Source organism: Amblyraja radiata, chromosome 5 (genome assembly GCF_010909765.2).
Source record: "Amblyraja radiata isolate CabotCenter1 chromosome 5, sAmbRad1.1.pri, whole genome shotgun sequence".
Lineage (NCBI taxonomy): Eukaryota > Metazoa > Chordata > Chondrichthyes > Rajiformes > Rajidae > Amblyraja > Amblyraja radiata.
In genome coordinates this window covers 22,847,946-22,862,269 of record NC_045960.1, presented here as the reverse complement: position 1 = coordinate 22,862,269, position 14,324 = coordinate 22,847,946, and the positions used below count along the sequence as shown (strand labels likewise).

The following is a 14,324-nucleotide window of genomic DNA, read 5'->3' as shown; positions in this document are numbered from 1 at the left end:
CCCTCTCTCCACTCTAACCCTCTCTCCACTAACCCACTCTAGCCCTCTCTCCACTCTAACCCACTCTAGCCCTCTCTAACCCACTCTAGCCCTCTCTCCACTCTAACCCTCTCTAGCCCTCTCTCCACTCTAACCCTCTCTAACCCACTCTAGCCCTCTCTCCACTCTAGCCCTCTCTCCACTCTAACCCACTCTAACCCACTCTAACCCTCTCTCACCCTCTCTCCACTCTAACCCACTCTAGCCCTCTCTAACCCTCTCTAACCCACTCTAGCCCTCTCTCCACTCTAACCCTCTAGCCCTCTCTCCACTCTAGCCCTCTCTCCACTCTAACCCACTCTAACCCTCTCTAACCCACTCTAGCCCTCTCTCCACTCTAGCCCTCTCTCCACTCTAACCCACTCTAACCCTCTCTCCACTCTAACCCACTCTAGCCCTCTCTCCACTCTAACCCACTCTAGCCCTCTCTCCACTCTAGCCCTCTCTAACCCACTCTAGCCCTCTCTCCACTCTAGCCCTCTCTAACCCACTCTAGCCCTCTCTCCACTCTAGCCCTCTCTAACCCACTCTAGCCCTCTCTCCTCTCTAACCCACTCTAGCCCTCTCTCCACTCTAACCCTCTCTCCACTCTAACCCTCTCTCCACTCTCCAGTCTAACCCTCTCTCCTCTCTAACCCACTCTAGCCCTCTCTCCACTCTAGCCCTCTCTAACCCACTCTAGCCCTCTCTCCACTCTAGCCCTCTCTAACCGACTCTAGCCCTCTCTCCTCTCTAACCCACTCTAGCCCTCTCTCCTCTCTAACCCACTCTAGCCCTCTCTCCACTCTAACCCTCTCTCCACTCTAACCCTCTCTCCACTCTAACCCTCTCTCCACTCTAACCCACTCTCCAGTCTAACCCTCTCTCCTCTCTAACCCACTCTAGCCCTCTCTCCTCTCTAACCCACTCTAGCCCTCTCTCCACTCTAACCCACTCTAGCCCTCTCTCCATTCTAACCCACTCTAGCCCTCTCTCCACTCTAACCCCCTCTAACCCACTCTAGCCCTCTCTCCACTCTAGCCCTCTCTCCACTCTAGCCCTCTCTCCACTCTAACCCTCTCTCCTCTCTAACCCACTCTAGCCCTCTCTCCACTCTAGCCCTCTCTCCACTCTAACCCTCTCTCCACTCTAACCCACTCTAACCCTCCTCCATCTCCTCTCTGGTGCTGACGTGTCGCGCCCGCCACCCATCGCGCCTGCGCCTGCGCGGCGCCACCAACATGGCTGCAGTGATGGGGAGGTTGTGTCTGTGGGCGCTGCTGGTCGCCGCCGCTACCGTCACTGCCAGCTCCGGACATAAACACCTCTCTGACTTCAAACGCTGCCTGGACGAGGAATGCAGCTGTAAGTACCCCCCTCTGTAACTGAGCGGTCGGTGCGTGCTTTAATTGACCTGGCCCGCGGGCAACACTGATGCCCAGGCTCCGGCTCCTGACGTGTTGGCAGCTGCAGAGCCAGCGATGCCTCAGCTTCAGGCGGAAATGTATCTGCTGCTGCTCAATAAGGCCAAAGATCGGTCGGCTCCCAACTCCACAAACTACGGGAGCCATCTCTGGCTACGAGTTAGTCTGGTGCATCAGAGGTGCAGATGCTTGTGGTCCTCGCACACGCAACATGAACTTTTACTTTGCTGTCATATTTTATAATCGGGAGCAGCTCTCCCCTTCTGTTTGTTGCTTTGCAAAGATGCACTTATTGTTGACGGGATGTTGAATATTCGCAGCTCCAAATCCTGGCTTGTTTGGGAAGATTCCAGAATATTAAATGATGATTTCATTCATTAACAGGATGTGGGCGTGTTGTCAATGTCAGCCTGTGCTGCCAGTCTGAACTGTCATTTCCTAGGGTAGTATGCGAGTCTGGGCTCATTTGTTGGTCTGAAGTTGACAGGCCCAGTCAGAATGTGGCATATTTTCTCCTCTGATGAGTATTAAGCAACCAGATGGAATTTCGTGAATCTGTAGTTTGTTCCTCACCAGTATTGCTGTTAATCTTTTCTTTCAGATTTGTTTAATTCCTCAGCTGTTCTGGTAAGATTTGAGCTTGCATCAACAGGATACAGTCTGCTCATTTAACAGTTACCCTGCCAGTCAAAGAAAGGAGCAAACTCCCATTCCATAACATGACAACGTGCTGGGTCTTTCCAGATGCTCCTCTTTCATTGCCATTTGGTGCCGGCTGTGGTTCAGTACGCAGTAGTCTCCCCTCTCAATCGCTAAGTTGTTGTTTCAAGACAAACTTTACTATCTTAACCACGAAGCTCTCAGGGTGCACTGCTCCCTGTCAGTGTTTCCATCTTTTGTTTGAGATGGTGAACCAAGGCTCAGTTATCAGAGGCAAAGTCATGGTGTTATTTTAGAAATGGGCGGATGGTATCTCAAGAGTATCCTACATGAATATGCCTCAATATTTCCAAAACAGGATCACATTGTTGTTGTCTGTTGGAACTTGCTGCGGGCAAATTGACTGTTGAGTCCCGTATGTTAAATCTGTCAGCACTTTATAAGTATTTTGTTATTTGTACAACATTTTGCGATTTTGTAGATGCCATACACATGCAAATTATATGGTTTTGCTTTGAAGTTTATCTATTTCTGTTTTAATTGTTTAATCAGTATGGATTTCCTGGTTGTTTAATTATTATAGGTTTCCTTTGTAAGTTGTGGTTCCTTTGATAACTGCAATTTAGTTTATCTGACAGAGTATCCTATTCTGATGCTCTGATTCTAACCTGGTAACGAGCTGGAAACTTGATGCTTAGGAAGATGAGCCTACTACTTCGAGTGCCTTTAATGTTTAACTACGAGGTACTTTGCGCTTGCCATCTGGCCTTCCCCGTGGATGTTGTATGCATCAGTTTTAATGCTGATGCTAATCTTAGCCCGTCCCCAAACTATTGCCGTTTTCCATGACAAAAATTAATACGCATTGAGATATTGCACTTATTTCTAATTTGCTGATCTTAATTTCACATCTACGGTTGATAGTTGTCTCAGCACAAGAGAGCACTTGTGGAATACCTTGTGCAGAAATTGATACTAATGTATTTGGATTCAGAGAAGAACCAAGTTATTGTGTGTGTACATGTGGGAGGGGGTGTGGAAATGGGTGAAGTTTAGCAAAGAGCGTATTCGGGAGAAAACATTGGTTAAGGTTTGAAGTAATTACTTGTCAATTAGTGGGATTTAGAAGGTAATCAGTCTCTGCAGCCTGGAAGGCGGCCATTTGACCCATCGGTCCTGTGCTAACCTTTCACAAGAGTAATCTCAGTTGTCCCATTCCCTGATTCTTTCACCAGATCTCTGCAAGTTTGTTTTCCTTCCATTCCGTTTGGAAACATATGATTGAATCTGCTTGTTTTAGAGAATCTATTCCAAGACAAAACTAGTGTAGGAAGGAACTGTAGATACTGGTTTAAACCGAAGATAGATACAAAATGCTGGAGTAACTAAGCGGCACAGGCAGTTTTGGGTCTCGACCCGAAACGTCACCCATTCCTTCTCTCCAGAGCTGCGGCCTGTCCCGCTGAGTTACCCCAGCACTTTGTGTCTATCTGAGACAAAACTACTTGCTCTGTGGAACATTTAGCCTTGGATTACCTATTTTGTTTCTTTTTCCAGTCACTTTGAACCCATGACCTATGCATCACAATCCTGCAGCCCAGGGGAACAGTTCTTCATCATTCATTTTCTCTGGCCCCTTCATGATTTTAAATTGCACAATCTATCGTATCAAGTAATGACATTTCGAGTTTATTGTCATATGAATAAATATGATGAGGTACAAGTATAATGAAAATCTTGCTTGCAACAGCATCTCTGGACAGACTCAGACAACACATAAACATGGTGGGAAGAGTATGTCCGTGATGGACAGCGCTCAGTCCACCATTCTCTGCAGCTTTTTACATTCCTGTGCGTTGGAATTGCTGTCATGATGTAATCAGTCAATATATTTTCTACAGTACACCTATAGAGGTTTTTTGGTGAATATTTGATGACATGTCGAATCTCTTTAAAACCTTTAAGAAAATAGAGGTGCTCTCATGCCTTCCTTGTGATTACATTGATGTTCTGGACCCAGGACAGGTCACTTGAGATGTTAACGCCATTCATTTCAAACTACTAACTGGCTCCCCCACCGACCTAAGAATGAAAACAGGCAGGAGGTTTTCCAACTTCCCCTTTCTGAAATCGACGATTAGTTCCTTGGTCTTGTTGACATTGAATGAAAGCGGGTTGCTGTGACATCACTCATCCAGGTGCTCTGTCTCTCACCTGTAATCTGGCTCATATGATACGATACGATAGAACTTTATTCATCCCCGGAAGGAAATTGCTCATCACCACTCGCTAATTTTAGAGCTGTGCTTAGCCTCATAGTCATGCCTGTAAAGGGAGTAGAGCTGTAAGGAGATCAAATTCGGCTCTCCAATTTCTCCACGTAACCAAAGTCCTTCATCTCTGAGTAACTTCCAGAGAATTCTGTCACGTCCACCTGTAAGAATTGGCCAATAGCTGTGATGGCCTATTAGAGAAACTAGTCAACTTCATGATCAATGTGTAAGAAGGAACTGCTGATGCTGGTTTAAACCAAAGATAGACACAAAAAGCTGGAGTAACTCAGCAGGACAGGCAGCGTCTCTGGAGAGAAGGAATGGGTGACGTTTCGGGTTGAGCCTTCTTCAGACCGGTCATGTAGCCATGATCACAGTGAATGGCGGTGCTGGCCTGACGGGCCAAATGGCCTACTCCTGCACCTATTGTCTATTGAAACGTTCACCCATTCCTTCTCTCCAGAGATGTTGCCTGTCCCACTAAGTTACTCATGTTTTTTGTGTCCATCTTCAACTTCATGGTCAATGTCCTCTTCCCTGAAAGGATGCTCCCAAGGACAAGTGCCACAGATGCTCTTAACAGTAAAGTCCACTGGGAAGATGCACTCACTCATTGTCAGCACTCTCTCCAACATCCCCAGTATTGGGGCCCTAGTCACACACAAATTGGGCAGGCCACATCGTTCACATGCCTGACACCAGACTCCTGAAGCAGACTCTCTATTCTGAGAGAAAACACAAAGTACTGGAGTAACTCAGTGGGTCAGGCAGCATTGGTGGAGGGAGTGAGTGCACAGATGCTGCTTTGGGTGGGGACCCTCCAGCCTGATCATGGTTGGGGAGAGAAAACTGGAAAAGAGGTTGAGCCGGGACAAAGCCGGCCAAGTGATGCAGGTGAGGTGGCTATGATTTGATTAGATAGCACACATACAAATGCTTTCACTGTATCTCAGTACATGTAACAATAATAAAGCAATATTAATACCTGATTCTCAGAACAAGCTGTTCCAAGCTCCTCGCTATTTAAAATATCTCCCTTCAATCTCTCCCTTAATCATGTGTTCTAATGAATATGTTGGCTGATTTCTCCTGTTCTCTGGCACCACTTCCTCATTCCAGCCAGCGTCTTAGGAAGTGTGCTGTACCTTTACCATTGGTTGATCATCCCAGCCGATGCTCTGAGCCCCAAAATGACAATTCTTCAAGGGAGGAAAGTTTTCCTGAGGCTGGTTTATGAGATCATAAGCTGTAGGATCAGAAATAAGCCATTCGGCCCATCAAATCTACTCTGCTATTCAATCATGGCTGCTCTATCTTTCCCTCTCAACCCCATTCTCCTGCCTTCTCCCCAAAACCCTTGACAACCTGACTACCTTACTAATCTTTAGTCCGAGTGGTGGGAAAGTTTGGGAGTGTGATGAGGATGGGGGGGGAGGGGGGGGGAAGGACAATGATACCTCAGAGTGTGAAGACATGGGGTTGTGGTGGGCTTTGGGTTATGGAGGTATAATGGGGGGGTGGGGAGGTTGTGTGGAAAGGGGTGACAGGCGGTGGAAGGGTATTGGGGTGAACAGCAGGAGGATGTGGGAGTGGGCTGGTATTGCAGGGGCCACAAGGTTGGTGTTTTGGACAGGTAATGTGGAGGAGAGGTTGATGAGAGTCGGTGGGGGTGATGGGCGGTTGGGGTTAGGTGGGGGGGTTAGCTGTGAGGTGGGGAGATCGCGGTGTTGGAGGGGACGGTCAGGGGAAAGGTCTGAGTGAGTGAAAACTGGACATGATATTGATGAAAGCTTTAAGGTCTGGACGGCTTTGTCTTTGTGACTTGACTGCAAAAATCCCTGCTTCCTAAAAACCCGGAATTGCACAAACATTCCTTCAAATAGCATCTACCCTCGTGGTGTTGCTCCGTGTGGCCTGTGAATGTGGCTACTCTCCCAAGCATAAGGTCAAAGCTAGGACCAGATCCCTGGAGTCCTGACGTGGGCTGGATTTCTGGGCTGGAGCATGGGTCCCTAAGCCCTGAACCGGAGCCTGAGCTGCAGGACCCAGGGAGGAAGCGCAGCACCACAGCTGCTGCTTTTTCCGGAGTCATTCAACTGCACAGACAGAGTTAAACCGATCCCATGGCATTGTCTGAGGAGCAGCTGTGAATTCTCTGTCCCACAATCATCCTTCCTTTGACCTCGCTGCATAAACATTACCTGCCCATTTATTTCAGGGCTGTTTCTGGGGCCTTGCTGTGTACAAACACAGAGGGTGAGGCGATTTTCCTATATCACCCTATTGCTGACACTTGGAAAGTATTTAATTCAGTGTACGTTGTTTCTGGATATGTAGAGCTGCCAAACAGTGTCATGTAAATGGAAATGTACGAACACAAACAGGAGTGGCCCAAACAGGAGTGGCAGGAGTGGCCCATAAAAAAATGAAAAGCACCACCTGCTTCCAGATGAATGCACTCGTGGCCCTGCCGCTTCCAGTCTGGGATGGTGCTTGAGACTATGTTGGTGAATGCATTCACTTGTAACCAGGCTGTCCGACCAGTAACCCCACCCCTGTCCCAAGGATCCTTTCCCTCATCTCCCCCCTCCCTCATTCCGAGAAAACATGGCAGGTTTCCTCAAATTCCGATGAGAGATTGGGAATTGTTCCCTGCATTTCAAATGAACAGTAAATCAAAGGATAGAGAGGTTCTGTGTGCCTGTTTGGGGAGTGGGCAGTGGAGGCAGGTTGCGTCTGGACATGGGGTGGGGGGTGGGAGTGGGGGTTGGTTTTGTTGGTGCGGAGGGTGGTTGGGCTAGGGATTGGTTGGGTCTGCTAGAGTAGGAACATTGGGGAGTTGCAGCTAAATTATCTTCTACGTTTTCCTTCCAGTGCTGATGTGCCGTGGTAAAGCTGTGAGGAATTTCGTGGGTCCCGACTGCCGCTTCCTCAAGTTCAAAACGGGGGAAACCATTTACGTTTATTATAAGTTGGCAGGGAAGAGGAATGACCTTTGGGCGGGAAGTGTAAGTAGCGCTTTCAGGTATCCCACGCTCTCTCTGTCTTCCTCTCTGCACCTTCTCCAGTGTGAACATGTCTTTCCCACAGTGTTGTGATCAGAACTGCACTCAGTACTCCAGTGAAGTCTGACCATCATTTTATAAAGTTGGAGCACAACCTCCCTGCTCTTACAATCCCCTAATTAAAGGACAGTCTCTTCTATGGTTTCCATCATTATACCCTCAAGGATGTTTGACTTGTACACCAACGTCCCACTGATTCTCAAAAACTTCCAAAGACAGTATCATTCAAGGTCAAAGTCTCAGCCTTGTTAGTGCTCCACACATGTATCCTCGATAATCCACCGGCTATTCCTCAGCCTATTTCACCATCATGTAGATGCGACATGTTAGTTGGTGTGGGTAAGTTGGGCCGAAGGGCCTGTTTCCATGCTGCATGTCTCCATGACTCTCTATGACATTGATATCACTCTTCTCCAAGACTGCTGTCCACGCTGCCAGCAACTCTACCAATATTCATGTCATCTGCAAACTTGCTGATCATGTCTCCTACATGCACATGTAAATTATTTACGCATATTACATTCATTCACAAAAACAACCCTCTGTTGGATCCAGTTTACCAACCTGCCCTGGATCCCACGTGTCCTAACCTTTTTGATCAGTCTCCCATGTGGGATTTAGAGAAAAGCCCTACTGAAGTCCATGTAAACCACATCTACCACACTGCCCTTGTCAATACACTTTGTGACTTCCTCGTAAAATTCACTCAGATTGGTCAGACACATTGTCATGTTCCCCATCCCAGCACCCTCTCAAACAGCTGGATCCAGTGGTTGGCATATTTCATGACACGGCTGGGTAGGTGGATCGACTGTGATTGCTCTCCATTCAGCCTGGATTTAATTGCCATTTATTGCTAACATTTAAGTATTGTTCGTTATAGTGGGAAAAACAAACCAACGCCACTCATCCTAAAAATTCAATTGCAATATGGCCACAATCTGTAAAGACGTTTTGTAAAGCTGCAGTGTGGTTATAATAAAATTATAGAAGCACCAAGGATAGAACAATCATAAAGATATATAAGGATGGCACAGTGGCGCAGTGATGGAGCTGCTACCAAACAGCGCCAGAGACCCGGGTTTGACCCCACTACAGATGCTGTCTAAACGGCATTTGTATGTTCTCCCCATGACCACGTGGATTTTCTCTGGGAACTCTTGTTTCCTCCCACACTCCAAAGACGTACAGGTTTGTAGGTAAATTGGCTTCGGTAAAAATTGTAAATTGCCCCTAGTGTGTAGAATAGTACTAGTGTACGAGAATCGCTGGCAGACGCGGATTCGAGGGCCGAAGTGTCTGTTTCTGTGCTGTATCTCTTAGGTCTAAAGTAAACATGGTGTACAGTGCCTTTCACTGTGCATAACATCAGTAAATAGACGTGTTCTAATCACATTCTAAATATCTCTGACTAAACTAAAAATAGTTATATGGTGGCTCGTGCATGCATGTATGTATTTTGATACTTTAACATTGTAGAAGCTAAGAATACATCACATTGCTATACATGTCTAATTGTTCACCCATAGCTCGTGTTGTGACCTGCCTATGTAAGTACTCCAAGAAATCTGCACGTTGAATTGTGTGCACTGTATTCGGGGGTATATGCAACAAGCCGCATGTTGGGGACCAGTTACCCTCTCAATTATGACTCGGATAGAAACAGACACAAAGAATATCTCGCAGAGCAGTGATGAGTTTCTCAAACAAGTCGGTTTATTCAAGGAGTTAAAGTACACACTGATAAACACTCTGACATAGTTTCAAAGATCCACAGCACCCACAGCATTATTATGTTCTCACAACACAATGGTTACATGGTGATTTTACACTTTTCCAACAATTCACCGTTAATCAAAATGTCTCTGTTGCCTTTCACCTTTGTTTTTCCTCAAAATTATCTTTAATGTCCAGTTTATAGAAAACCATTCTACCATTTATCTAACAAATGGGCGCAATAAAAGGTACTATTTCCTGATGTTTTATCGCACCCAAATTGGTTTACAACCCTCAAGGTTGATTTTAACTTTAAACTATGCCGTGGTATCTACACATCTGATAAATTTATTTATTGCCTCTCCTAACATTCGACAACGATAATGATGAAGTTCCTTCTCTTTGTTGTCACTTTTCCCATCATGCTCCTCCAATATGTAAGCTCTTGGGTTAAACATATTACAAACTCATCTTTCTTATAATTCTCAGAATTTCCTACATCACTATCTTTGACTCTTTCCAAATAATCTTTAATCCTGTCCCACAGATTTTATTTTCTGTAAGTTCCCTACTACTGATGTCCTCCTGACATTGGCACGGATGAGTTGCATGGCCAGTTTCCATGCTGTACGACTCTGTCTGGTACTTCACTTGCAGCCAGCGAAGATTTAAAATCTCAGTCAGAGCTCCAGCAAGCACTCTGGCCCAGCAGGGTTTTGTGTGAAGCATCGTGAAATAAACTGACCCTCCTCTGTCTGTAGTAGTTTCTAGACATTACATATTCTGTTGTGCTGCAGCAAGTAAGAATTTCATTGTTCTATCTGGGACACATGACAATAAAACACTCTTGACATTAAAGAAAAAGTTCATGTTTCATCAGTGATGGAGTTGGTACTCTTGACCATGACATCATTCAGACTGAGCAGGAGACAGGAAACTTCAGATGCTGAAGCCTTGAGCGATAAAACAATCTGCTAGAGGAACCCAGTAGGTCAAGCAACATCTGCAGAGGGTATTGGATAGTCAACGGCTCAGGATGAACCCTTTGTCAGTGCAGTGGAAGGGACTTGATCCAAGATATCGATTTTCCACGTCTCTTCACTGATGTTGCCCGACCTGCTGAGTTCATCCAGCAGATTGATTTTTTTTTTCCCCCAAAGTGACCAGGTGTTTAAATACATTATTAATCACAGGTTGCGTGAATCTCTACATGTGGCAGCTCAGTTGTAATATCCTGTTGGAAGCGACCCAACAGGAAGTATGGGGTTTCCACATCCTGAAATAAAAAAACGGAATCCTGAAACATAAACAGAAAATACTGGAAACACTCAGCGAGTCAGGCAGCGTCTGCGGAGAGAGAAACAGAGTTAAAGTAGTATTTCTGGTTGAAGACCCTTGATCAGAACTGGGAAAGGGGAGTGATGAAGAGACCTTGACCTTAATTGTTAACTGTTTTTCTTTTTGCATCACACAGTGTTTTGGGGAGAGGGGGAACACACAAAATATTCTGGAAAACAGAAGGGAAAAGGAGACAAATTTGTGTGTGCTATAAAAACAATATCCATTTTTGATACCAGGTTGCCAGTGAAACCTGGATCCTCTCCAGTAGATGCTGCCTGACCAGCTGTGTATTTCTATTATTGACTGGTTAGAGTCATAGAGCACAGAAACGGCCTTTTGATCCATCACGTCCACACTGTCCTTTTTGCACATCTGCACTAATCCCAGTTGTCTGCATACGGTCCATTTCCTTTCATGTTTTTCATATTTAGGTGTCTCTAAATGTCTCTTTGGTGCAGTGATTGTATCTGATTCCACAATCTCCTCTGGCAGTGCTCCAGAATTCAACCACTCTGTGTAAACAAACCATTTCCCCTCAAATCACCTTTAAAACTCATTCTCTTCACCTTAAACCTATGCCCTCTTGTTTTTGATACCTGACCATGGGACATATATTCTACCTATCCTATCTATGGTTCCGATAATGTGGTGCAACTCTATCAAGTCATCCCTCAGCTTCCTTCATTCCAGGGAAATCAAGCCCCGCCTGTCCAATCTCTCCCCATAAGTAAAGCCCTCCGATCCAGGCATTAATCTGATGAACAGGGACAGAGTCCCCCTAGTCCTTACCTTTCATCCCATCAGCCGTCGCATATAACACATAATCCTCCGAAATTTCCACCACCTCCAGCGGGATCCCACCACTAACCACATTTTCCCATCTCCACCCCTTTCCGCCTTCCTCAGAGACCGTTCCCTCCGCAACTCCCTGGTTAACTCATCCCTTCCCACCCAAACTACCTCCTCCCCAGGTACCTTCCCCTGCAACCGCAGAAGATGCAACACCTGTCACTATACCTCCTCCATCGATTCTGTCCAGGGACCCTGACAGTCCTTTCAGGTTAGGCAGAGATTCACTTGTACCTCCTCCAACCTCATCTACTGTGTCCATTGTTCATCAGTGAGACCAAACACAGACTGTGGCGATCGTTTCACGGAACACCTTCGCTCAGCTCGCCTGAACCGACCTGATCTCCCGGTTGCCGGACACTTTAAATCTCCTTCCCATTCCCACAGACCTTTCTGTTCTAGGTCTCCTCCATTGCCAGAGTGAGGCTAAACGCAAATTGGAGGAACATCATCTCATACTTCGCTTGGGCAGCTTACAGCTCAGTGGCATGAATATTGATTTCTCTCACTTCAGGTAGCCCCGACATTCCCTCTCTCTCTATCCCTCCCCCACCCAAGTTGCACTAGGTTTTCACTTTCACCTACAAACAGCTAACCTGTTTCCTTTATCATCGTTACTTTTTTGCATATCTTCCATTCATTGTTCTTTATCTCCCCACATCACCTTCTATATCTCTCGTGTCCCTTATCCATAACCAGTCTGAAGAAGAGTTTCGACCCGAAACGTCACCCATTCCTTCTCTCCAGACATGCTGCCTGCCCGCTGAGTTACTCCAGCTTTTTGTGTGCAACAATCTGATGAATCTCCTCTGCACTTTCTCCAGCACAAACACATCCTTCCTATAGTGTGGTGACCAGAACTGCACACAATACTCTGTGGCCTAACGTGTTTTGTGAAATTGTAACATAACATCACAACTTTCAAATTCCATGCCCGAAATAACCCTGAATTGGGGAGGCAGTCGAGAATCTTGTGGGTCTGGAGTCATAAACACCAGTTCAGGCAAATCGGGAGCCGTGAAGAATATTAGTGAACCAACAGGCTTTTGCTGTTCAACAAACAATCTGTTGGAGGATCTCAACGAGTCAAGCAGCATCTGTGTGGTCGGGGTGGGGAGAGGAATTGTTGATGTTTCTGATCAAAGCCCTGCATCTGGATTAAGAGTGGAGAGGGAAGATAGCTGGTATGAAGAGGGAAGTGGGGAGGTGTGGGGGAGGGGAGAAGAGATGGAGATACAGGGACCTGTGGGTGAGTGGTAGACTGGGAAAGGATGAAGAATGGCAGGTGTTGTAGGGAAAGGGGAAACATGGAGTTGGGACAGGCATGGTTTGGGTGACTGAGGTCAACAATTTTTGAAACTCCAGATTCGGTCATGTCACATAATTACTTTTTGTGACATTTTATATGAAATAAACTGCTTTATTTAGTAAAGGAAGAGGAGTGGGTGGAGTGGAAGTTTTACACTGCTCTTGGCTCGTCTCATCGGGGAACATGTTTACACTCTTTATTGTTGCAACGTTGCTTGATATGAATTTTTTCTGTCGCAGGTGGGGAGCCAGTTTGGATATTTTCCCAAAGAGCTGATTGATATAAACCTAGTGTACTCGACTACTGAGGTGGAGTTGCCAGCTGAGGTGAGTGCAGGTTCCCCGTCTGCCTGCATGCAAGTGTTGCGTTGTCGAAGGAAGGATTTGGTATAAGGATGCTTCTTGTGAAGCTGGGGTTCCAGACTAAGGTCCACGTGTCTGTGGTGCTTCCTCTCAGCAACCCCTCACGTTTACTGCTGTTGTTGAATTAATTATTTCTGTTGCAGTTTACACATGGAGTACACAGTGATGTAGACGCACTGTTCTCCTTTAACAGGCTGCCTGTATGTATTTCAGGATTTAATAATGATGAGTGGTGGGTGGGGAGGGGGCTGGAGGAGGGAGGAAAGCAAAAGCAGAAGAATGTATGAAATGGATCAGGCAACACCGCCTCTGAGCCTGCTCCACTGTTCAAAAGCATGATGACTTTGGCGTTGTTTTCCTGCACGGTCCCCATATCCATCTTATCTTCTCACATCCAGGAATCTTTTGGTTTCTGCCTTGACCAGATTGAGTGCCTGAACCTCCACAGCCCTCGGGTGGAGAGTTCCATCCATTCACCACCCTCCAAGTGCAGATATTTGTCCTCACTATTGTTAACATCCACAACCCAAGAACCTGAGCCTTGGTTCCAAGCGTTCTTTCTTCATCCATCCTGGCATTTCTCTGCCTTTAACGTAGCAGATTGAAAAACTCTCCCCTTCCATAGATTACAGATTGAAAAAGTAGCAAGCCACTTCCCTGTAACACTGGAGCCTGCCACAGAGGATTTACAAAAACCTTTGTAAAAGCAAGTATTTTGGGAACATTTCCCCCTTGGAGAGGATGCTGGGGGTTGTTTGAACTAAGGACAGAGAGGAGCCCCATTTCCCCACCCTCCCCTCCCACACCGGCCCACTCTTAAGGAAAACAAAACAGATGTCTCTATTCTCCACCCCCCCCCCCCTCGGGCTGCCTCCTCTCCGGTTCACTCAGCTCTGCATTTTCTCTCAAACCCTGCCAAATCTCCCTTGTGGAATCTGCAAGGGTGTCCTTGAGGAAGTTGTTTGCTGATATTTCCAGAGGATCCTTGGTTGAGTTTGCAAAGGAATGTGGAGGCTGGTGAGATGGTGTTTGTAGAGGAAGAGTTGGGTAGGGGCACAGTGCCAGTATTTGTGGAGAATATTCCAAAGGTGGGGAACATTGCTACTTGCTGGGGAGGCCCCAGGCTGGTGAGGGGTGGGGGGAGGGGGTGGTTGAAGTGGGGGGAATTGTGCAATGCTGGCATTCCAGGGAGTTGCAGTATAGGTAGCTGTGCCGGTGTTGTGCAGGGTGGTCCCAGGCTGGAAGGGGTGTTGGATCTTCTGTGGGTTGTGTAGGTTATTCCCAGAGTGAGTAATAGAGGGGTTCTG

General features: G+C 46.5%; 1 protein-coding gene across 5 annotated transcripts in view; it reads left to right on the top strand.

The window, feature by feature from the left end:
- Positions 1 to 1,244: 1,244 nt before the first annotated feature.
- mia3 (MIA SH3 domain ER export factor 3) overlaps positions 1,245 to 14,324 on the top strand; it is a 77,812-nt gene continuing 64,732 nt past the window's right edge. For all 5 annotated transcript variants that reach the window (XM_033020755.1, XM_033020754.1, XM_033020753.1 and 2 more), the window contains exons 1-3: positions 1,245 to 1,383; positions 7,250 to 7,383; positions 12,895 to 12,981. In XM_033020755.1, the coding sequence (XP_032876646.1) occupies positions 1,260 to 1,383; positions 7,250 to 7,383; positions 12,895 to 12,981 (345 nt within the window). In that variant the 5' untranslated portion in view covers positions 1,245 to 1,259. The remainder of the gene's footprint in view (positions 1,384 to 7,249; positions 7,384 to 12,894; positions 12,982 to 14,324) is intronic.